This window comes from Hylobates moloch, unplaced genomic scaffold (assembly GCF_009828535.3).
Source record: "Hylobates moloch isolate HMO894 unplaced genomic scaffold, HMol_V3 SCAFFOLD_10, whole genome shotgun sequence".
Classification (NCBI taxonomy): Eukaryota; Metazoa; Chordata; class Mammalia; order Primates; family Hylobatidae; genus Hylobates; species Hylobates moloch.
The window spans coordinates 28,756,769-28,779,133 of record NW_026652285.1 but is presented as its reverse complement, the minus strand read 5'-3'; the positions used below and the strand labels follow the sequence as shown (position 1 = coordinate 28,779,133).

The following is a 22,365-nucleotide window of genomic DNA, read 5'->3' as shown; positions in this document are numbered from 1 at the left end:
CGCCTAGGCTGGAGTGCAGTGTGGCGTGATGTTGGCTCACTGCAACCTTTGCCTCCCAGATTCAAGTGATTCTCCTGCCTCAGCCTCCCAAGTAGCTGGGATTACAGGCACCCACCACCATGCCCAGCTAATTTTTGTTTTTTGTTGTTGTTGTTGTTTTTGAGACGGAGTCTCGCTCTGTTGCCCAGGCTGGAGTGCAGTGGTGTGATCTCGGCTCACTGCAAGTTCTGTCTTTCGGGTTCACGCCATTCTCCTACCTCAGCCTCCCGAGTAGCTGGGACTAAAGGCGCCCACCACCACGCCCAGCTAATTTTTTATATTTTTAGTAGAGACGGGGTTTCACCATGTTAGCCAGGATGGTCTCGATCTCCTGACCTCGTGATCCTCCCGCCTTGGCCTCCCAAAGTGCTGGGATTATAGGCGTGAGCCACCGCACCTGGCCAATTTTTGTATTTTTAGTAGAGACAGGGTTTCACCATGTTGGCCAGGCTGGTCTGGAACTCCTGACCTCAGGTGATCTGCCTGCCTTGGCCTCCCAGAGTGCTGGGATTACAGGCGTGAGCTACTGCGCCCGGCCTTTTTTTTTTTTTTTTTTTTTTGAGGCTGAGTTTCACTCTTGTTGCCCAGGCTGGAGCGCAATGGGGTGATCTCGGCTCACTGCAAACTCCGCATCCCGGGTTCAAGTGATTCTCCTGACTCAGCCTCCTGAGTAGCTGGGATTACAGGCATGCGCCATCATGCCCGGCTAATTTGTATTTTGTATTTTTAGTAGAGATGAGGTTTCTGCATATTGGTCAGGCTGGTCTCAACTCCCGACCTCAGGAGATCCACCCACCCCAGCCTCCCAAAGTGCTAGGATTATAGGCATGAACCACCACGCCCAGCCTAAGCTTTTTTTTTTAAATTAAAATATAGGTAACTAATTCTTCTCTCTGCCATGAGAGCAATATGCTAGTTAAATGTTTCAATAGAAAGTGTAGAAATAGGAGGCCAGGGATGGTGGCTCACGCCCATCATCCCAGCACTTTGGGAGGCCGAGGCAGGTGGATCACGAGGTCAGGAGATTGAGATCATCCTGGCTAACACTGTGAAACCCTGTCTGTACTAAAAATACAAAAAAATTAGCCGGGCGTGGTGGCGGGCGCCTGTAGTCCCAGCTACTTGGGAGGCTGAGGCAGGAGAATGGCGTGAACCCGGGAGGCAGAGCTTGCAGTGAGCCGAGATCACACCACCGCACTCCAGCCTGGGCGACAGAGCAAGACTCCATCCCCCCCCCACCAAAAAAGAAAAGAAAGTGTAGGAATAGGCTGGGCTTGGTGGCTCACAACTGTAATTTTGGGAGGCCGAGGAGGGCACATTGCTTGAGCCCAAGAGTTTGAGACCAGCCTGTGCAACAGGGTGAAACCCTGTCTCTCCAAAAAAAAAAAGGAAAAAAAAATAGCCAGGCGTGGTGGCAAGTACCAGCTACTCAGGAGGCTGCGGTGGGAGGATCGCTTTAGCCTGGCAAGTGGAGGTTGCAGTAAGTCCAGATCACGACACTGCATTCCAGCATAGGCAACAGAGCAAGACCCATCTCAAAAAAAAAAAAAAAAAAAAAAAGCCGGCGCGGTGGCTTATGCCTATATTCCCAACACTTTGGGAGGCTGAGACGGGCAGATTACTTGAGGTCAGGAGTTTGAGACCAGCCTGGCAACCATGGCGAGACCCCCTCTCTACTAAAAATATAAAAATTAGCCAGGCGCAGTGGCGTGCACCTGTAATCCCGGCTACTTGGGAGGCTGAGGCAGGAGAGTCGCTTGAACCCAGGAGGCTGAGTTTGCAGTGAGCCGAAATCACGCTACTGCATTCCAGCCTGGCGACAGAGTGAGACTCCGTCTCAAAAAAAAAAAAAAGTATAGAAAGTGTTAATACAAAACTGAAATTTTGAATAAACCTCATCATTGTGAGATATAAATGCAAAAAAAAGGTAAAATGCTAGTGCCTTTGAAAGTAAAATTCAGACATACTTGCATAGCTTGAAGTAAATTGATGTATGAGAGTTACTTATAATTAGATATTTGTGTATATATATATATATATATATATTTTTTTTTTGAGACAGTTTCGCTCTTCTTGCCTAGGCTGGAGTGCAGTGGCACGATCTCCTCTCACTGCAACCTCCACCTCCCGGGTTCAAACGATCCTCCTGCCTCAGCCTCCCAAGTAGCTAGGATTACAGGCATTCGCCACCACACCCGTCTAATTTTTGTATTTTTAGTAGAGACGGGGTTTCTGTATGTTGGTCAGGCTGGTCTCTAACTCCCGACCTCAGGTGATCTGCCCACCTCAGCCTCCCAAAGTGCTGGGATTACAGGCATGAGCCACTGTGCCCAGACTAGATATTTGTATATTTGAAGACTGGACTGAATTTGTCTTCTAAAACATGCTTTTTCTGATGATAAATGCATTTATAGTCTTTCCAAGATTCATTTTGTAAATATCCTTTTTCTAATAGTAGGAGAAATGAGATTTTCATAGGTGAAAATCTATGAAAGAGGGTCTCGGCCGGGCACGGTGGCTCATGCCTGTAATCCCAGCACTTTGGGAGGCCGAGGCGGGCAGATCACCTGAGGTCAGGAGTTCCAGACCACCCTGACCAACATGGAGAAACCACGTCTCTACTAAGAATACAAAATTAGCCAGGCGTGGTGGCACATGCCTGTAATCCCAGCTACTAGGGAGGCTAAGGCAGGAGAATCGCTTGAACCTGGGAGGCGGAGGTTGCAGTGAGCCAAGACTGCGCCATTGCACTCCAGCCTGGGCAACAAGAGCGAAACTCCGTCTCAAAAAAAAAAAAGAAAAAAGGGTCTAATGTCAGAGATAATCACTGCTGCATCCTACAGTTCAGTCAAAATGAGGCTTCAGCTCTGCACTGTAAAGCCAGAGGGCACTGTTGCTGCCTTTCCAAGCAGCTGTTTTTCTGGGGCTGCTGCATGACGTCATAGCAGAAGAAAAAAACACGAAGAAAACTATTGCAAAATAAATGTTTAATTTTTAGACCAAAGAAAAACTCAATCATACATTGTCTCCAGTGGACCATATGTGCCAGAACAGGACCAACTCAGTCCAGCTTTGAAGGCCCTGATTCAGTCCTACTGGTGTAATCTCCCTTGATTTATTGATTTATGTATGCTTTTTATGCAATACAAGGTGCATTTTACTCTTGAAGTCCCTATCACTTCCACCATTGCCATTTAACTGCAAAAGCATGCTTCCTGATGGGTTTTCTTCCCCCTTCCCCGCAGAAGTTCTGAACCTTCAAGGAGTTTGACAATCTTATGAATCTCTTGAACCTTCTCCCCAGAAAAATGTACATACAAGTCTACAAATAATTTCATGGGGTTCATGGACCCCAAGGCCCACAATGGTTTCTAAGGCCCCAAATTAAGGAACCTCTGTGCTAGTGATTTGAGCAACGCAATTGCCCTCAGAAAACACTGACAGGGCAGGTGAAGGACTGGGTTAACCAAAGTGACAGGAGGGAATAATCTCATAATTTCTATTTTTATTTTGGGGCAAAATTTAGTTCTCAGGGCCTCCCTACATTTAAGAGCAGAACTACTCAAGAACCTAAGCAGCTATCAGCATAGTTTAAGCGATTTAGAATAGGGCTGTGCAAGAGAATGTACAGGGTTCCTCATTCAGCTGAGGACCTCATTTAGCTCCTTAACTGGAAGCTTTACATTTGATCTGCAGTGAGGGGCCATTTCTAATTTTAGTTTGACCCACATGGAAAGGTGGATAGCTTTTTTTTTTTTTTTTTTTTGTATAGAGAGCACGTAGAATTGGACAATTAGGGTAAGTCCTTGGAATCCCCCAAACAGCCATTTCCTTTATAAATCCAGTATTTCTTACCTCTGAATGTCTTAAAGAGCTGCCTCACAAATTAATCTAACCATTGCTTGCACTAAGAAGTTTGCCAAGAGCCTCTTCCAGGCATCCAGGAACTTCTTCCAGCCTTATTGGGGGGAAGGAAGAGATTACTGAAAACCAACTTGTAGGAATGAAATGAGGCTGTCAATTGTCTAACCTAACAAACTGCCAAATTAGGTTTACATTTTTTGTTATTAGACTTTTGAATGGCCGAGGCAGAGTTAAATTTAAAATTTTGGATCGTAGCCACTTTCCACTCGCCTAAACACTCAATACCGGTTTGTTTATTTTTCCAGCATCAAGAAAGAAAACCAAGGCACTAGAAAGCAAGCACACTTAAGTATTGAAGATAATTACATCTTAAATTTTGCCTGAACTGTATATTGTAGCATACTTAAACCCATTCAAGGAAAAAATTGGCAAATTGAAAATTCTCCCACTAAAGATAGATATTTTTGCAAACTGACAAATTTGATTTCGGTACTCCTCCCCAAAAATGCAATCACATAAAATAAATCAATACTATTTTGAATTAGCTCTAGAAATCACACTGAAACTATGTTACATTTACAAATATTAAATTTATTATAACTAAAATGAATTTAATTGTCCTCAGATTTGGCCACCTTATAGCTCCGTTTAAGGAGGGGATTTGTTAAAAACAAAAATGCATTGTAACTTGGTCAAATTACTTTCACATTAAAGAAAAAAACTTCTAGAAAGGAAAACAGGAAAAGCAACTCTTCAGTTTCACATAATTAAAAGAACAGGAGAAAGCACGCAAGCTACATATAGCTAAATTTACGAAACCAAAGCCAGGGGGATTTCTCTTCTGATTATGTGTCATAAAAAGGTCCACTGTCTTATATACACATGTATATAATGTTACATTCCATCACTGTAAAAAGTCCCCTTTGCCCCCTCCCCCAAAAAGTTTCAGTCTAGTCTCCAAACTTGGAAAGCGGCGCTCGCTCCTGCTGCCGGTGCAGTTCGTTCTCGGTCAGCAGCTGGAGGTTCTCTGCGCGCAGCCGGTCCAGCTCCAGCTCTAGCTCCCGCACACGCGCGTCGTCGCCACCCAGCCGCTTGCTCTCCAGCCGCAGCCGGTTGTTCTCGTCCTCCATGCGCGAGAGGCACTTCTCCAGTTCCAGGTACTCCTTGATGAGCTCCTGCTTGCTCATGTTCTGCAGGCTCTCCGTGTGGTACCGCTCGTACGTCTCCGAGAAGTCCCGCTGCAGAAACTCGCTGCCGTCCCCTCCCATCCCATCGCTGCCCCCATCCTCCTCACCCCCTTCTTCCATGAAGTCGTCATCGCTGGTGTCGTCGGATTTGGCGGCGGCCCGCTTGGAGTACAGGCCGGTTTTGAGATCCGGCTCCTCCTGGTCGTGATCATCCATGAGGAACTGCGTGGTGTTATAGGGCGCGACCGGCTGGCCCTTGGCGAACATCTCGGCTCGGATCCTTGAAGCTCGAAGGCTCTGTTTCTCGTCGAACTTTTTCTTCTCCTCCCAGCTCAGCTTGTAGTACGGTTTCCAATGCCGCTTCTTCTTGGACGGGCGTCTCCTATGTTTTTTCTTCCCCAGCTGTCTCTGCTGCTGTCCCCACTCCTCTTCTCCCCCTGCGGCAGGAGCCCCCAACTTACTGGCCTCGGAGTCATGACAAGGCTGGGCGAGCAGCTCGGCCTCGGGCGTCGGTTCCACTTCTGCCGGCGGCGGGAAGTCGCCGCCAGCGGACGAGTCGTCCCCATTCTGGCCCTTCTCGCCCTCTCTCAGGCAGCTAGATTCTGGACAGGCCTGGGTCTGCAAGGGAGGTGGTTGGGACTCCAGGCTCCCTTCCCCCTCCGGCCCTGGACGGCCACCCAACTGGGGGAACGCTCTCGATTGCCACCTACTGTCCTCCTCGGGCACCCGCTCCTCCGCGCCTGGGGGGCGCTCAGGGTTCAGCTCTTCCTGGACAGCAGCAGCACCTGTACAGTTGCTAGTTTGAGGCTGGTGTTGATATTCTGACAAGAATGGCTCGGCCATGGCTAGTAGAGTCCTCGAAGTTTAAGAAATTTTGGCTAGTAAGTCCTTAAGGAAAAAAATGGGTTTTTCTTAAAAAAAAAAAAGAAAAGAAAAACACAGTCCAACAGAGTCCTCTTCAGTTTGTAATTCCTGCAGTGACGCCTTTAGCTAGTCCTATCAGCAAACTCCAATTGCAATCTGGGGAGCTCAAGTCAGTAAAGGGTTAAGCGCCCACAGTGCGGCCAGCTAGCGGGTCCAAGGGGGTGCAGCGGCAGGAACAGTACGTAATGTGCGGAGGTGGGCCTCAAACCTCCAAGCGGAGCACCCCAATAAAGGAGTTGGTGAGCAAGGTGATGAGGGTAAGTCCAGTGCGTGAAACCCAGCCCCGAAGGGGTTAAAACTACCGATGACGCTGCCTCCGAGGGGCCAGATCCACAAAGGGTTAAATCCCCTGCCGCAGAGCCCACAAGGGGTTAAAGTCCCGGCGCCACCTCCTCCCACTTCCACGGGTGTCGCTTCCACCCAAGCTCCCAGTTCCCTAGGCCCGGCCGAAGCCTCAGCAGAGGACAGACAAACTCATCTCCCCTTTGGCTCGATGCTCTGCTCTGCTCAGTTCTCCTCCGCCTCCTCCTCTTTTTCTCCCTCCCTCCTCCCCCTTCCCACAGCTCCTCTTCCGCCTCCTCCCCCGACTTTCCCTCCCAACCTGCCTCTCCACCTGCCAACTTCCAACTGCTGTCTCCCAGCCCTCTGCGCCCCTTTTATATAGAAGCTTGTTCGCCCCGCCCATGCGCATGCGTAACGGAGTTCCCTTTGCGGGGCGCCGGGAGTCGTAGTTCTTATCTTTTGGGCCCGCCGTCCTCGCGCGCCGTGCGACGTAGCCAATCCCAGAACGCGTAGGGGGCGTCTCCCTGGCCACCACCTTCCATCGCTTAGCCCTCGCTAAAGAAACGCGACCGGCCATTGGTGAAAAATCACACGACTCGCTGAGGAAGGAGGGCCAATCGCAGAGGAGATGGGGCGGGTTCTGGACCGTACCATTCTGTTTCAGGAATACGAGAAGATTCGATGGCCTATGAGAGTCCACCCAGAATATTTTCACGGAAAGGTGCGTTATAAAGGCTATTATCGTATTCTGTTCTCAGCGGAAGGGTTCCGAAGGTTATGAACCTTTATTAACTAACGCAAGAATGGTTTATTCCTAAAAAGTAGTCCCTAAAATGTAAAATAATTAAATCCTATAAAGAGAGACGTCGGCCCACGGCTGCTAACTCGCGATTCTTAAGATTACAGAAACGGCTTCAAGGCGGGTAGTGAGCGCCTGAGACTGACGCTTGCGGAAGGATATCGCGAGCACATTTTGTAAAGAACGAAAAGCGCATGAAGAAGTAAACAAATGAAGAATAAAAAGTGCCGCCTTAAAGGGACAGTGTGACTGCCTTTAGCGCCGCAGGCTCGCACTAGGCCTCGGAAGACGAAAAGGCGGGTTCGAGTCCCGGTGACGCCGACTCCCGGACTGACCTCGGTACCCTTAGCTGAAGGTGGGGGAGTCCCAGCCCCAGCCTGGTCTCAGAAGGCCGCCCCCACCCCAGGGGCCAATGCAAACTGGTGATTCGCGGCCAAGGCTCTTCCCTGGGCCGAGATCGGAAAGCCGGGGCCGAGGGCGGGCGGCGGGGGCGGGGGGGGGGGGGAGGGGGAAGCGGGGGAAGGCCTCGCCCCCACGCCTCAGCTTCTGTCGAAGAAAATGGCTTCCTGGGGCCGATTTGGTCTTTTCACTTCCGACCGAGATCATTTCCTGAGCCGGGACAGAGGAGGTCCGGGCCAGCCATGAGGCTGTTTGTTGGGAAGAGTTCGGAATGATTAATGAGTTGAAATCATCAGCCCTGGCTATCCGAGAGGGAAGCAGGTCTCACCCGCAGAGGCCCTTCCTCATCAGTGGGCTCTGGATAAGACTGGGAGGGAAGCATGGAGGAGGCCTTGCCCCGAAACTTGCGGCAGGGGATTCTGGCGCAGGGCTGGGGGGCCGATTCCCCCCGGGGGCGTAGTTTCTCAGAGAGAAATTCTCCAGACCCAAGCCCCCAGCCCTCCATAAACAGGGACTGAGAGGACCCAGAGAACCTCCATACCAGTCACTGAGGCCTAAAATCTTGGCGCTCTTTCCACTTCTCCCTCGCCACACACCCAGTGACCCTTTCTTCTTATTGCTTCCTTAATAGCATCCCTGACATTCCAGCACGTTTGCACTGTGCACCTTTTACGCACAGAACCATGTGACCTCACCACAGCCTGGCAAGTTAGACACGATAGGAATGAGTGTCTCCATTTTACAGATAAGGCATCTCTAAGACACTGGAAAATAAGTGACTTGTCCAAGGTCACATGACAACCATGGGGCAGTTCTGGCTACAGCGCGGGTCTTTGTGACTCCCCATGCCATTTTTCTTTCTGTCACAAACACAAAACCCCGTTTTTTCTTAAAATCGGGGAAAACTCTGGATTTCGTTCTTTTCATTCCCAACAACTTCAACCTTATTCAGCCCCTATATCATTTGGCAAACAGGAGGGTACAAAGAGGGATGGGATGCCATCCTTGCCTTCAAGTTGCTCATGGACTGTGGAGAGGCCGTCAGACCACAGCCAGCCTAAATGGCAAGTGAGGGAAATCCCGGTGGGAGCTGATGAGCTGAGTGCGTGGGAGCTGGGAATTATGGACAAGTGTCAGGAGCAAGTGACTTCCTGGCTGGCTCTGAAGGATGAAGAGCTTTCAGGCAAAGTGGCACGAAGAGGGGCATTTTAGGATGACCAAGCATCATGTGCCAGGAAAGGGCCAGTCTGGGACCTCGGTGGCTCTGGGCAGTGTGAGATATCGGGGGTGGGGGCCAGTGGTGATGGGCATGGCCAATGTAGATGCCTCTAAGGGGAGCCGCAAGCACGCGGGCCTCTGGGCACCTTCGTTTGTTTTCTCTGGGCTTCCAAGAATTCGGGTCCACCTGAAAAGTTCCCCGCTCCGTGTGGCTTCATCCCTCAGGAGGCTTCCTGAGAGCAAGAACTGCCCCTCAGAGCGCTCCTGGAGGAAAAAGGCATTTTGCAGAGAACTTGGTTATCACAGAGACCTCCAAATTGTTACCCCATCTTCAGACTCCAGAGGATTCTGGGGTACCCCCAGTCAGGACATTTGGAAGGCACTGCTGAGCCCAGCCTCAGTGTCCTGGGCTGGGCTCCATTGTATGGTCTCATGTGTTATACTGGGGGAGAGATGGACTGACGAATAGGTTGTGGAATTCTAGAATTCTGTCAAGGGGCCAGGCAACCTTACTGTTAGCTGGGTTCTAACCCTTTGCCAGGCATTTAACATGCCCCATCACTGGTAAACCCCAGGACTGCCTTATGATGAAGAGATCAACCCTATTTCACAAACAAGGCCACCCAAGCCCAGAGCAGTGAAGAATCTTCCCCAAGGGGGCCAGGCGCGGTGGCTCACGCCTGTAATACCAGCACTTTGGGAGGCCGAGGCGGGCGGATCACGAGGTCAGGAGATCGAGACCATCCTGGCTAACATGGTGAAACCCCGTCTCTACTAAAAATACAAAAAATTAGCCAGGCGTGGTGGCGCCCGCCTGTAGTCCCAGCTACTTCCGGGAGGCTGAGGCAGGAGAATCGCTTGAACCTGGGAGGCGGAGGTTGCAATGAGCCGAGATCGCGCCACTGCACTCCAGCCTGACCAAAGCGAGATTCGGTCTCAAAAAAAAAAAAAAAAAAATCTTGCCCAAGTTCCACAGCTACTGTGCAAGTGGTGGAGCTGGCTTCAGCTCCAGACCTGCATCCCCCACCAAGGTGGCCCTGTTGTTGTCTGTCCTGCTTGCTGCAGTCCAGTCTTATCACAGGGGCTATTCGGCCTGTGCTTGTGACCCTGGGCTGAGCCGTGCAGGTGCAGAGCGCACCGTCTAGCCTCAGGGATGCCTTCCCGGGCTTTGAGAGGACTGACGACTAAAGAGTGACTGTGGCTTCCAGTGGGGCCAATGATGGCCAAGCCTGGGGCGGTGGTCGAGACTAGAGGCTGACAGGGAACTCAGGAGTTTAAGGATCTCAGCCAGGGGCCTTCAGAACTGCCTCTTCCTTACCCAGGGGTAGGAAGGTCCTAGGGGCCAGGTGGTGGCAGCGGCGGGGGACTCCGGTAGGAACCCTGGCCAGTGGACCTGGAGGCGCTGGCACCAGGCGGCGCTCAGAGCGGCCAGTTTCGCCATTGAATACAGGCCGGGCCGAGGCTTGAGCCAAGGCGACCCATGGACGACAGGGCTTGTGCTGACAGAGGGAGGCCAAGGCTTCTGGCCTGCACCCCCGGGAAGGCGATTGCACGCGGGCGCTCGGCCCACCCCGACGGGGGCTTCCAGGCGCGCAGGGCCCTGCTCCCTACTCAGGGCGGGGCGAGGACGAGTCTCTCGCTGGGCCTTGGCCTTCCAGAAAATTCCCTGGAAAGGCCTAGGCCCGGAGGTCAAGGTAGGGCACCGGGAACAGGCAGCTGAGGAGGGGGCAGCGGACATTTCTGGGGCCGGGGTCTCGGAACCTCATCTCTACGCCCGGGGCGCGGAGCTGGAGCAGCCGCCGTCCCCGCCCAGCCGTGCTCCGCTCCTCCCCGCCATCCCCAGCTCGCTCGGACCCCGCGTCCCCGACGGCGCGGCGGGCAGGGCCGCGCCCTCGGCCCTCCGCATTGGCCCCGCCCTCCCAAGGGCGCCACGCTCCCGGCCCGGGCCACCCTTGGTTCCCCTCCCTCTCCCCTCCACACAGAGGCCTGTTTTCCCTTCGCTTGCCCGGGGAGGAGGGAAAATATTCCCCATTCAGAAACACCAACCGCTGGCTTCAGGGCCATCAAGAGGGCATTGGGTGGGGAGCAGGAAAGGGACTTGTGCCTCGCTCGCTCCGGGCCCCGCTCCCCGCTCCCCCCGTAGGGGACCAGACAGCAGAAGATTATGGTTTTCTTTTATTTAGTGAAACATTCGTTTGTAAGTCAATCTTCAATGAAGACGTCCTGAGTGTGTGTGGGGGCCGAGGGGGCCGGCAGGGGAGGAAAGCGAGCAAACTGCGCTCATCCCCCTCCCCCGGGGCCTGCTCACTCCTCCCAACTGGTCCGGGCCTCCTGGCCACCCTCCCGCAGCCTCCCAGCCAATCATTCTTCCAGGCCCCGGCCCAAGTCCCAACTTGCTCAAGAGCTGAACCTCCTCGGGGAGAAGCAGGGCTGGGAAGAGTCAGGTGACCCAGAGAGTGGGGAGGGCAGGGGCTGAGACCCGACAGCCCCGCCCCCGAGTCACGGCCAACCCAGCACCGGGGACGTGTACCACAACTGCAGCCTCCCGGGGAGCCTGGGGTGGTTGCGGGGAGGGAAGGAAGCGTCCCTGCGAAGCTGCAGGGAGGGGTGGGGTCTTATTTGCCCCCCGCGCTGCTTTAGGGGAGGAGGTGCGAAGGCAAACACTGACAGGAGGGGACATTTTGAATGCTGTTCTTCTAAACCCTAGGAAGGCTCAGGGCACAGCAAGATAGTGTCAGTTGGCTGCAGAGACCCCTCCACTGACAGTCACCTCTTTTGGGTCCGAAACATTCGGAAGAGCCACTGGACGACGAAGGGCCACAGGAGGAAGAAGAGCAGCGCGCGCCCCGGGAGCCCAAGGGGCCATGGCCGAGCACTGGGCCTGGACTGCGGCCTCTGCAGCCAAGAGGCAGGGAGTGAGAGGCCAGTCTAGGCCTCAGCACAGCCTCCCTAGGAACCTGCTTCCAATTCAGTGGAAGATTGGAAAGACCTTGCCCCTAAGTCTGCACCACTAGAAGGGAAGTGGCCCCCAGGTGGTTCTGACAGGTTGAATGCCAACTCCCTCCCACATCTTCCTCCCCAGGGCAATCCCAGTGTCAAGAGAGGCTGGAGGGGCTGCGGGTAGAGGGAGCAGCTTCCATGCCATCTTCTCTGGGCCACAAAGCAATGACCGTTGGTATGACCTGAAGACCTGTGTTGTTAAGGATGTGCCACATATGTCAAATGAGGACCCTGGGTACCCAGATTTTAGTTTCCGAGTATCATTCTCCACTAAAAAGGAGCCAAGGCTCCTTGGAGAAGTGGCTGATTCCAGGCCTGGGGCAGGGAAGGTGGGAGTGAATGTGGGGCGCCTTGTACCAGGAAAGCAAGGTCGCTTTTAAAGATTCATCAGGTCGTGTTATAAGAACATAAGATCTGGTATGAAAGGGTCTTGAATGGCCAAAGTTGTGACTGTCTGAGCATCACAAAGAATGACTGTGGCAGACCGGGTGGGGTGGCTCACGCCTGTCATCCAGCACTTTGGGAGGCCGAGGCAGGCGGTCACGAGGTCAGGAGTTCAAGACCAGCCTGGCCAAGATGGTGAAACCCCGTCTCTACTAAAAATACAAAAAAAATTAGCCGGGCATGGTGGTGGGCACCTGTAATCCCAGCTACTCGGGAGGCTGAGGCAGAGAATTGCTTGAACCCGGGGAGGCGGAGGTTGCAGTGAGCCGAGATCGCGCCACTACACTCCAGTCTGACCAACAGAATGAGACTACATCTCAAAAAAAAAAAAGAATTACTGTGGCTCCTGGGAATACTGAATCTGTGAAATCCATGAGCCCGCAGTGATACTCAAGAGAAAACTGGAATTTTGTCACCATTTAGGTGGCTTTTAAATTAATTTCTTTCTTTTTCTTTTTCTTTTCTTTCTTTTTTTTTTTTTGAGGAGTCTTGCTCTGTCTCCCAGGCTAGAGTGCAATGGCGTGATCTCGGCTCACTGCAACCTCCGCCTCCTGGCTTCAAGCGATTCTCCTGCCACATCCTCCTGAGTAGCTGGGATTACAGACACCTGCCACCATGCCCAGCTAATTTTTGTATTTTTAGAAGACACGGGGTTTCACCATATTGGTCAGGCTGGTCTCGAACTCCTGACCTCAGGTGATCCACCCACCTCAGCCTCCCAAAGTGCTGGGATTACAGGCGTGAGCCACCGTACCCAGCCTAAATTAATTTCTTACTTTAAAAATAGATAACTAAAGAGAAAGAATGAAGTATTTATCTTGCCTTTCCACTGTATTTCAGGGAAACCCAAGATGATGAGGGAAACAGTACACAAATGATAGTTAATAGATGTTAAAGGAATCATAGCATTTAAAAGTCAGCTTTTTTTTTGGCAATCACTAAATTATTGACTCAGGCATGGATTAGCAATTGTCAAAAACTAGCAAATGGAGTTGATGGGGGACCGGATATTCTCCAACTGCAGGAGGAAAACATGACTTTACGATGGTGGGATCAGACCCCCTTCAACCATGCCAGTGGTCCATGCCAGAGTTACTAATGATGGGGCATCCAGATAGTATGTGTCCTCTGCCATGAAAAAACATCACCTCTGATGTAGTCTGGTCCAAAATGTTGTGTGTTTTTGTGCTTTGTGTTTTTTTTTTTGAGACGGAGTCTTGCTCTGTCGCCCAGGCTGGAGTGCAGTGGCGCGATCTCGGCTCACTGCAAGCTCCGCCTCCCGGGTTCACGCCATTCTCCTGCCTCAGCCTCTCCGAGTAGCTGGGACTACAGGCGCCCGCCACCACGCCCGGCTAATTTTTTATATTTTTTAGTAGAGACGGGGTTTCACCGTGGTCTCGATCTGCTGACCTCGTGATTCGCCCGCCTCGGCCTCCCAAAGTGCTGGGATTACAAGCGTGAGCCACCGCGCCCGGCCATGCTTTGTGTTTTTTTGAGACAAGGTCTCACTCTGTCGCCCAAGCTGGAGTGCAGTGACACCATCATAGTTCACTGCAGCCTCAATCTCCTGGGCTCAAGCGATCCTCCTGCTTCAGTCCACGCCCAGCTAATTTTTAAACATATATTTTGTGGAGACAGGGTCTCACTATGTTACCCAGGTTGGTCTCAAGCTCTTGGGCTCAAGCGATCTGCCTGCCTCAGCCTCCCAAAGTGCTGGGATTACAGGCGTGAGCCACCATGCCCAGCCAAATGTTTAATGTCACTCTAATCTAGTGTTTAGATCTAACCTGCAGTTCGCAGGAAATGTGTATCGAGGAACCACCCATAAGGATGTAATTAGACCCAAAAGGTGGAACATTCTATAGGACACCAGCCCAGACGGGTCAGCGAGTCAATAGCAAGGAGAAGGACTGGGCTAGATTAAAAGAGAATTGAAAGGAGAACAGATGCAATGTGCGGTCCTAGACTGGAAAAACAGAGCAGCTGGAAAAGGCGGTTTCAGGATAACTGGAGAAACTGGCATTTAGATTGGATATTTGATGATATTCAGAAATTAATAATTGTGTGTAATAAAATGTTGTTTAGGCTAGGTAGAATGTTCTTATTTTGAGAGATATGGTTTTTTGTTTGTTTGTTTTTGAGATGGAGTCTTGCTCTGTAGCTCAGGCTGGAGTGCAATGGCACCATCTCAGCTCACTGCAACCTCTGCCTGCCAGTTTCAAGTGATTCTCCTGCCTCAGCCTCCTGAGTAGCTGGGATTACAGGTGCCTGCCACCTCGCCCAGCTAAGTTTTGTACTTTTAGTAGAGACGGGGTTTTGCCATGTTGGCCAGGCTGGTCTGGAACTCCTGACCTCAGGTGATCCGCCTGCCTTAGCCTCCCAAAGTGCTAGGATTACAGGCGTGAGCCACCACGCCCAGCCTATTTTGAGAATATGAACCCAACTCTTTCGGGGTGGAACATCATGATGTTTAGAATCTTTTGCTTTTGTTTTTGTTTTTGAGACAGGATCTTGCTATGTTGCCTAGGCTGGTCTCCAACTCCCAGGCTCAAGAGATCCTCCCTCCTCAGCCTCCCAAAGTGCTGAGATTACAGGTGTGAGCCACCACGCTGGCCTGTAATCTACTTTAAAATCTTCAACATTTAGAAGTAGTAAATGGTAGGAAAAAAAGAGAAGGGGGCCAGGCGTGGTGGCTCACACCTGTAATCCCAGCACTTTGGGAGGCTGAGGCAGGTGGATCACAAAGTCAAGAGATTGATACCATCCTGGGGACCATGGTGAAACCCCATCTCTACTAAAAATACAAAAACTATCTGGGCATGGTGGTGCTGCCTATAGTCCCAGCTACTCCGGAGGCTGAGGCAAGAGAATCACTTGAACCCGGGAGGCAGAGGTTGCAGTGAGCCGAGATCATGCCACTGTACTTCAGCCTGGGCGACAGAGCAAGACTCCGTCTCAAAAACAAAAAACAAAAAGCGAAAAAAAAAAAAAAAAAAAAAAGAAAAGAAAACAGAAAAAAAGAAAAGAAAGAAAGCCCTGTTGAGGGGGAGGGGCAGTGTTGAAAAGTTAGCCATTGGGGATCTGAGGAAACCCTGCCGCTGTGGGCTCACACCTGCTGTGCTGAGTGGGTTAGGGGTCACCCCGGAGATGCCTCACATCTGGGAACCCAGCCTCTCTGCCCCACCACCTCAGGCTTTTCAAGAGCAGAGCCACTCAGAGTTAATGGTGGGCACCAGCTTCGCAGAGAGACAGACTAGGGGCCACTGCCAACTCCATCGCTTAATGTTAATATTAACAGCAATAGTAGCAACAGAACCGACTGGAGAAGGCTTTCTGTGTGGTGGGCACCACGGAAGCACCAACATGCGTGGTTGAATCCTCACAGCAGCTCAGAGAGGCTCTCTCAGGCTGTGTGCCCTCAGGCAAATTAGGCCCTTGGAGCCTTAGTTTCCCTCTCTAAAAGGGAGGTGAAAAGAAACTCTCTCATAGGGCTGTTGTGTGGATTCAGTGGGAAGATGCCCATGAGTGTCTGGCACCCAGTGGGGCTCCAGCAATGGCAGCTGTTATTTAGTTTGCAGGAGCCCAGGATCCCAAGTGTCAGAGGCAAGCAGAGCTAGGAGTTGAGGAGAGGGATGCAAGGGCTGAACCATTTGGGGCAAATCCTAATTCTGGGAATGGAAGTCCTGACTGAGGGGCAATAGGGACCCGCATCCTCAATGCCCAGAGCAGACACATCATGGCCCTTCCCACACGGGATTAGTCCTGAGGCTTAGCTTCTCTCCAGGCAGAGGGAGGGGAGAACGGCAAAGGGCCCCACCCACTCTGCCTTCTGAGTGGAAGCATGTCAGCCCCCTCCACCCTCACCCCCACCTCCTGCCTGCAGCAGGAGCCATGCCATTCTCTGGAGAGAGATGTGGGCAGGTGGAGGTGTGAGGACAAAAACAAAAGTGGCTGGAAGAGGAGCCCAGAATAAAGACCAGATTCTGCCATCATCTTGTCCTATGGGGTGGGGGACTCTACCTGCTCAGGGGGCCGGGGCATGCTCTCCAGGCTGTGCACCCTCGCCTGCACCTCCTGCATGCTCTCCTGTAGTGCTCGAACTGTCCCCAGCAGCCACACGTCCAACTCCTGGGGCCCTGGCGGGCTGCCCCGCAACCCCTCTGCGGAGCACAGACACACAGGGAAGGGGGCTCAGGAGGCAATTCAGCTCCGGGCAGGGTGGGGGCAGGCTGGGGCAAGCCCAGGAAAGTGTAGGAGTGGACCCAATCCCTGTACCAAGTGTAATTCTTGCAAAGTCCATCTATGTAGCTGAGTAATGGGCTGCTGTGGGTTTAATCCCAGCATGGCCGCTTATGACATAGATCAAGTCATTAACTTTTTTTTTTTTTTTTTTCTGAGACAGTCTTGCTCTGTCGCCCAGGCTGGAGTGCAGTGGCACAATGATCTCGGCTCACTGCAACCTCCGCCTCCTGGATTCAAGCAATTCTCCTGCCTCAGCCTCCTGAATAGCTGGGATTATGGGTGCCCACCACACCCGGCTAATATTTGTATTTTTAATAGAGACAGAGTTTCACCATGTTGGCCAGGCTGGTCTCGAACTCCTGACCTCAGGTGATCTGCCTGCCTTGGCCTCCCAAAGTGCTGGGATTACAGGCGTGAGCCATCGTGCCCGGCCAAAGTCATTAACTTCTCTGGGCATCATTTTGTCATCTAAAAATTAGGAGAAGATGTCATTTCCCTCACAGGGCTGCTTGCTCAGAGGAATAAAGGAGATAACTTTTGAAAATGTCCATACAGGACCTGACACACAACAGGAGTTCTAGAAGGGAAGAGGGCAGAACTCATTGTCTTCTGAGATTTCCAAACGGGGGAGTCCAGAGAGTATGGATGACCTCCCGAGGTTGCGCAGCTGTAGGTGGGAGAGCTGGGCTCGGACCCCCATCCTGCTGGCCTTACTCAGCACCTGCAGAGGGTGCAGACTCCTGGGTGCCCTTCGGGGAGAGGAGGGAGGGCGGAGACTTTGCCCATCCAGGCAGGTATCTGGCTGGTTGGCAGCCCCCTTCCTGGACAGAGGCTTCTCGCTCAGCGCCCAGCAATGGACTTTCAACTCTGCCCTAGGAAGGCAGCCAAGAGAAGGCCTAGGGTGCCAGGACCACGGGAAAGAGCAGAAGCGGGTGAGGGGTTGGGCAGGAGCTCACCTTTCTCTGCGGGGGGCACGGGGCTCTTCCTGGGGTCACGCTGTCCTCCAGATGCTGCCCGCTGCTCTGTCAAAACCTGCTGAGATGAGTCAGAGGGCTGAGGGTGGGAGTGGGAGCACAGTGGGGTGGGAAAAGGGGGGAATGGGGACTGGTCTCACCAGCTCAGGCTCCAGCTGCTCCAGGGAATCACAGAAAACCTCGGAGTCCAGGTCCCTGGGTGAATGGGACTCTGTGGAGGGGTTGGTAGAGTTACTGCCCAGAGGGAAGCTGTGGAGGGAGAGCAGGGCTGCGCACTGGGCAGAAGCACCTGTTTAGGAGTCACTAGAGATACGAGGCACTAGAGATAACAACACCTGCAGCACAGATGGGCGCCAGAAGCAAGGCCCTGGAACAGGAATCCTAGACCCCAGTCCCCACCTTTGGGAACACAGGAAGTCTCAGTGTCTGTGGAGGGCACAGCGTGGCATCCAGCCTTCTCCCCTCCAGCCCTCCCCCAGCCTGAGTTTGGCCCACCCCTCCTGCTCAAGCACTAACCTGGGCTTGGGGGTGCCGGTTCCTTGGGGAGGCAGGGAGGCTCTGAAACAGCCCCGACATCTCCATTCACAACCTGCTCTTTCCAACCTGCCAAGACACAGCACCCAGAGGCGGGGCTGGGGAGAGGCTGGCACCTCCCAGGGTGATCAAGCCCCTACTCGGGATGAGCCGTGGATGCTGCCTGAGATCCACCTCTCAGGGGCATGGGGGTCCTAACAGGGATGTCGCCTGGAGCCCTCTGCCCCCAGCCCACCTCAGGCTAGACCTAAGACAGTTCACTCAGCACTTTTGGAACTCCCAGCCGGAGAGTCTGACCTGTGACCCTTCTCAGGAAGGTCTCTGGGGGCCTCGGCATGTCAGGGATCACCTGGTACAGGGGCTCGAAGTAACCAAACATGTCCTCTGCCACCTCACCCAGGGGCACTGTGTCGATCACCTGTAGGGGAGGGGGTCTGTTGGGGATGGAGTGGCCTCCTGTCCCTTCCACCCTGCTCCTGCCCTGTCACACACCTCCACCCTGTGCCCAGTCAGGGGCCAAAGATAGGCAGGGCTGGGGGTAACATGAAGGTGGTGATTCCCATGAGGGGGTCCATGTGTAGGAAACTTGGTGGGGGTCAGAACTGGAAGGGTGAGGCCACCTGGCCAGGAGCCTGGGGACAGAGAACCTGGAGCCCCTACCTTCTGTGCCACCAGTTTCATTTCAGTGATGTAGGCAGACATGGCCTCCTCCCTGCTCATCTTGCCCAGACTGTTCCAGGCGTCCCTGGGGGCACAGGGCTGTGAGAGGGCTGCTTGACAGCTGAGGCTTGTTTGCCCAGCCAGCAGGGAGCTCACCACTTATATCGTCCAATGGGGTCCCAGAACCCGGGCCGGGGGACCAGGCAGGGCCCCATAGTGGCCTGCTTGTAGTAACTGTAGAATCGCAGCATCTCTTCATAGGAGGGGCGGTAAGTACCTGGGCAGAGAGTTGGAAAGCCAGGGCAGAGCATCACTCCCAGCTCCAAGGGGCGGAGGGGCGGGAGAACCCCGCTTGGAAAGGGCAGAGGTGGGGATGGGTCCCACCCAGGGCATCTGGACTGGGGTAGGAAGTGGAGGGAACCCCCAGGACAGCCCAGGCAGGGGCTTGTCTGCAAAAACTGCAGTGATCAGGACCAGTCTTTCTTCAGTCAGACCCCAGGCGTCCTGAATGTGAGTCCAAATGCGAGTCCCTGCAGCCTCACCGTTCTTAGGCAGGTTCTGGATGACGCTCACTGCAGCCTGGAACTGTTTCTGGCAGTCGGGCTCTGGGCTTTCTTTCCCCGTGCCCATGCTGCTGCGAGCCCTGGGGCCCTACTTTTGAGCGACTCTGCAAGAAGCAGCCTTCGTGTGAGGGGGCCTCCAGGGTCCCCCCGGCACCATAAGCCAAGGATTCACTTCCCAGAGGGGCAAACTAAGCTCTTTAGAGGCCCCAGACACCCTGGGAGGTCAGAAGTTGTGGTTGAGGAGCCTCCTTTTCCTACCTCAAGGCAGCGTGGTGGGGTCAGGGTCGCCAGGGCCTCGGTAGGTGGAGAGGCAAGTGGCGAGGGCCTCAGTGCCAGATGTGTGCGTCCCCAAATGAGCCTCCTTTAGGTGCACATCTCCAACTCCTGGACAGGTGGAGAAGCAAGAGAGGAGGAGTCAGGGCGGGGCGAACAGTCTTCCAGCCTGGCCGCCTGCACCTTGGCCCAGCCTGTGCCCCGCGGCGCCCACTGCCAGGACACCTGGGTCCTCTCTCACCACCACCCCGCGGCTTCCTACTGACCCCGGGGTCCAGCAGGGCCGGGATGGCGACGCAGAGCGAGGGGGGAAATTTAGGCCAATGAGAGAGCCTGTTTCACATTCGGCTTACCTACCTCAACCATTCAGCACGGCCCTTTCAAGATCATGCAAATAGTTTCTCAGAGCCTTTCCCAATCAGGCGGGGCTTAATCCAAGGGTCGGACTTCCCAGCCCGGGATGGCCAAGGCGGGCGGCAGCGCCCCCTGGTGCACATAGTGAAAGGTCGTGGCGTCCTAGCGCCCCCTGGTGGAAATCCGCATCTGTTCGCTGATATCCAGGCCTGGCCGATCCGAGGCAACTCACTCAGCTCTCTAGACACTTAGGCACTGGGGATTAAAAAAAGTCATGTCCTGTGGCCAGGTGTTCTGGAGGAGGGACATCACAGCTCAGTTTTGGAAGACGGTCGGGCACGGTGGCTCATGCCTGTAATCCCAGAACTTTGGGAGGCCAAGGCGGGCGGATCACCCGAGGTCAGGAGTTCGAGACCAGCCGGGCCAACATAGTGAAACCCCCTCTCTACTAAAAATACACAAACTAGCCGGGAGTGGTGGCGCGCGCCTGTATTCCCAGCTACACGAGAGGCTGAGGCAGGAGAATCGCTTGAACCCGGGCGGTGGAGATTGCAGTGAGCTGAGATTGCCCCACTGCACTCCAGCCTGGGCGAGAGTGAGACTCCATCTAAAAAAAAAAAAAAAAAAAAAAAAAAAAAAGAGTAAGCAAAATGGAGATCGCAGAATGATGGTTACCAGAGGCTGGGAAGGGTACTGGGGAGCGGGGGAAATGGGTACAAAAATACAGTTAGAATGAATGAGATCCAGTATTTGGTAGCACAATACAACGATTATAGTTACCAATAATTTATTGTATCTTTTTATTTTGTTTATTTAATTTATTTATTTATTTATTTATTTTTGAGACGGAGTCTCGCTCTCTCCCAGGCTGGAGGGCAGTGGTGCGATCTCGGCTCACTGCAAGCTCCGCCTCCCGGGTTCACGCCATTCTCCTGCCTCAGCCTCCCAAGCAACTGGGATTACAGGCGCCCGCCACCACGCCCAGCTAATTTTTTGTATTTTTTAGTAGAGACGGGGTTTCACCGTATTAGCCAGGATGGTCTCGATCTCCTGACCTCGTGATCCACCCGCCTCGGCCTCCCAAAGTGCTGGGATTACAGGCGTGAGCCACCGCGCCCGGCCTATTGTATCTTTTAAAATTAATTATTTTAAAAACAATTTTTGTAGAGGCAGAAGTCTCATGTTGCCCAGGCTGATCTTCAATACCTGGCCTCAAGTGATCATCCCACCTCTGCCTCCCGAAGTGCTGGGATTACAGGCGTGAGCCACCGCATCCGGCCAATTTATTGTATATTTCAAAATAACTGGGCGAGACGTGGTGGCTCAGGCCTGTAGTCCCAACACTTTGGGAGGCCAAGGCAAGAGAATTGCTTTGAGGCTGCAGTGAGCTATGATCATGCCACTGCACTCCACCCTTGGCAACCAAGTAGTGAGACCTTGTCTCTAACAAACAAATAAATAAAATAAAAATACAAATAACTAAAAGTGGAATTGGAATGTTCCTAATACAAAGGAATGATAAATGCTTGAGGTCATGGATACCTCAATTACCTTGATTTGATCATTACACATTTTATACCTGTATCAAAACATTACATGCATCTCCACAATTCTCTGCAACTATTAAGTATCCGTAACAATTAAAAGAAATGTAGATTTAGCCTATCCAACAACAACAATAACAGAAGGGTAAACCAGGAGAATAAGGAAGGTTGTTTCTGGAGGAAGGAACGGCAGGATCAAAAGCACAAAGGCGAAGACGATAATCAGGAAGAAAATTCAGGACCCCAGAGTGGCGTAGGGACCCAGGCCAGTGTGCAGAATCTCTGGTCCCGGGAGATCTGAGGATGGGGTAGAGCAGGGCAAGTAGGTGGCAAATCCAGGCCCTGAGCACTAGCCTCTCTGTAGGATGCCACGCCGCTGGCCGCCGCAGAGTGGCGGTGTGCGCCCATCTCTCTGCCGGACCCAGGCCACCGGCTGCAGAAACGCTGCCACCTGGACGTCCCCCACTTCGCGCACGCACTCTGGTGCTTGCATATAAATAGTAAGTGCACACCCGACTCGGCCACCAGAACCTGCACGCGGATGCCCACCCACGGGTTGACGTCGCAGACAACTACACCGCGAGTGCCGGGCTAGGGTGCCGGCCTGTCCAAGCCTCGAACCCAGAACCAGTTGCTGGGGACTCCAGGCTCGGCTCCGCCTCATGCTCCCCAGGTCCGTCCGCTCCGAGACTGTGGCTCTCCGAGGGGGCAGCACCTGGCCTGGCACAGGAAGGTTAATCCTATGACGTCACTGCCAACCTCCCCACCCCCATGCCCATCCCTTCGGGTTCGCGCTGCCTCGCGCGGCTCAGCTCCCGGGGCTCTGCCGTCGCTCCCAGCCCTGCGTCCCGTCCCGGTTCTGGTTCCCTGTTGAGGCCTGTGGCGCGACGGGGACGCGGAAGGGAAGGAGGAGGGGGTCCTGCGTCAGCCTCGAGTCAGGGCCCCCGGGAAGGAGAAGGTGTCTGTGCCAGAGGGCGGTCCTCGTCCCCAGTGCCAGCTCCCACCCCCAGCCCCGCAGCATGGGGGCTCTAGTCACCGTCGCGGCCAAGATCAGAGGCTCGCCCG

The 22,365-nt window shown here is 53.4% G+C and overlaps 2 protein-coding genes across 4 annotated transcripts; both read right to left on the bottom strand.

Annotated features, from left to right (window-relative positions):
• Positions 1-4,176: 4,176 nt before the first annotated feature.
• On the bottom strand, positions 4,177-6,646 carry HEXIM1 (HEXIM P-TEFb complex subunit 1). The gene has a single exon (XM_032163911.2). It carries the CDS (start codon positions 5,931-5,933, stop codon positions 4,854-4,856), a length of 1,080 nt encoding a protein of 359 aa, XP_032019802.1. The 5' UTR covers positions 5,934-6,646; the 3' UTR covers positions 4,177-4,853.
• Positions 6,647-10,872: 4,226 nt separating this feature from the next.
• ACBD4 (acyl-CoA binding domain containing 4) lies at positions 10,873-22,326 on the bottom strand. 3 transcript variants are annotated; one of them, XM_032163901.2, is made up of 11 exons: positions 21,813-22,326; positions 19,388-20,011; positions 19,109-19,233; positions 18,723-18,843; positions 18,567-18,651; positions 18,204-18,324; positions 17,889-17,975; positions 17,513-17,583; positions 17,355-17,430; positions 16,177-16,316; positions 10,873-11,607 (listed from the first exon to the last, which is right to left on the bottom strand). In XM_032163901.2, the coding sequence occupies exons 3-11, from the start codon at positions 19,194-19,196 to the stop codon at positions 11,479-11,481; spliced, it is 918 nt and encodes a 305-aa protein (XP_032019792.1). In that variant the 5' UTR covers positions 19,197-19,233; positions 19,388-20,011; positions 21,813-22,326; the 3' UTR covers positions 10,873-11,478. The 3 variants fall into 3 exon arrangements, with proteins under 3 accessions (XP_032019792.1, XP_058300675.1, XP_058300674.1); XM_058444692.1 differs by lacking the exon at positions 19,109-19,233 and having other exon boundaries at positions 17,355-17,433; positions 19,388-19,513; positions 19,760-20,011; XM_058444691.1 differs by having other exon boundaries at positions 17,355-17,433; positions 19,109-20,011.
• Between the last annotated feature and the right edge of the window lie 39 nt (positions 22,327-22,365).

Excerpts from the sequence above, each read along its gene's own strand:
- HEXIM1 (XM_032163911.2), bottom strand. The coding sequence starts at position 5,933 with ATGGCCGAGCCATTCTTGTCAGAATATCAACACCAGCCTCAAACTAGC.
- ACBD4 (XM_058444691.1), bottom strand. The coding sequence starts at position 19,196 with ATGGGCACGGGGAAAGAAAGCCCAGAGCCCGACTGCCAGAAACAGTTC. Across the intron at positions 18,844-19,108 it reads CCAGAACCTGCCTAAGAACG|GTACTTACCGCCCCTCCTAT; the intron begins GTGAGGCTGCAG and ends CTCTCTGCCCAG. Across the intron at positions 18,325-18,566 it reads TGAAACTGGTGGCACAGAAG|GTGATCGACACAGTGCCCCT; the intron begins GTAGGGGCTCCA and ends CCTCCCCTACAG.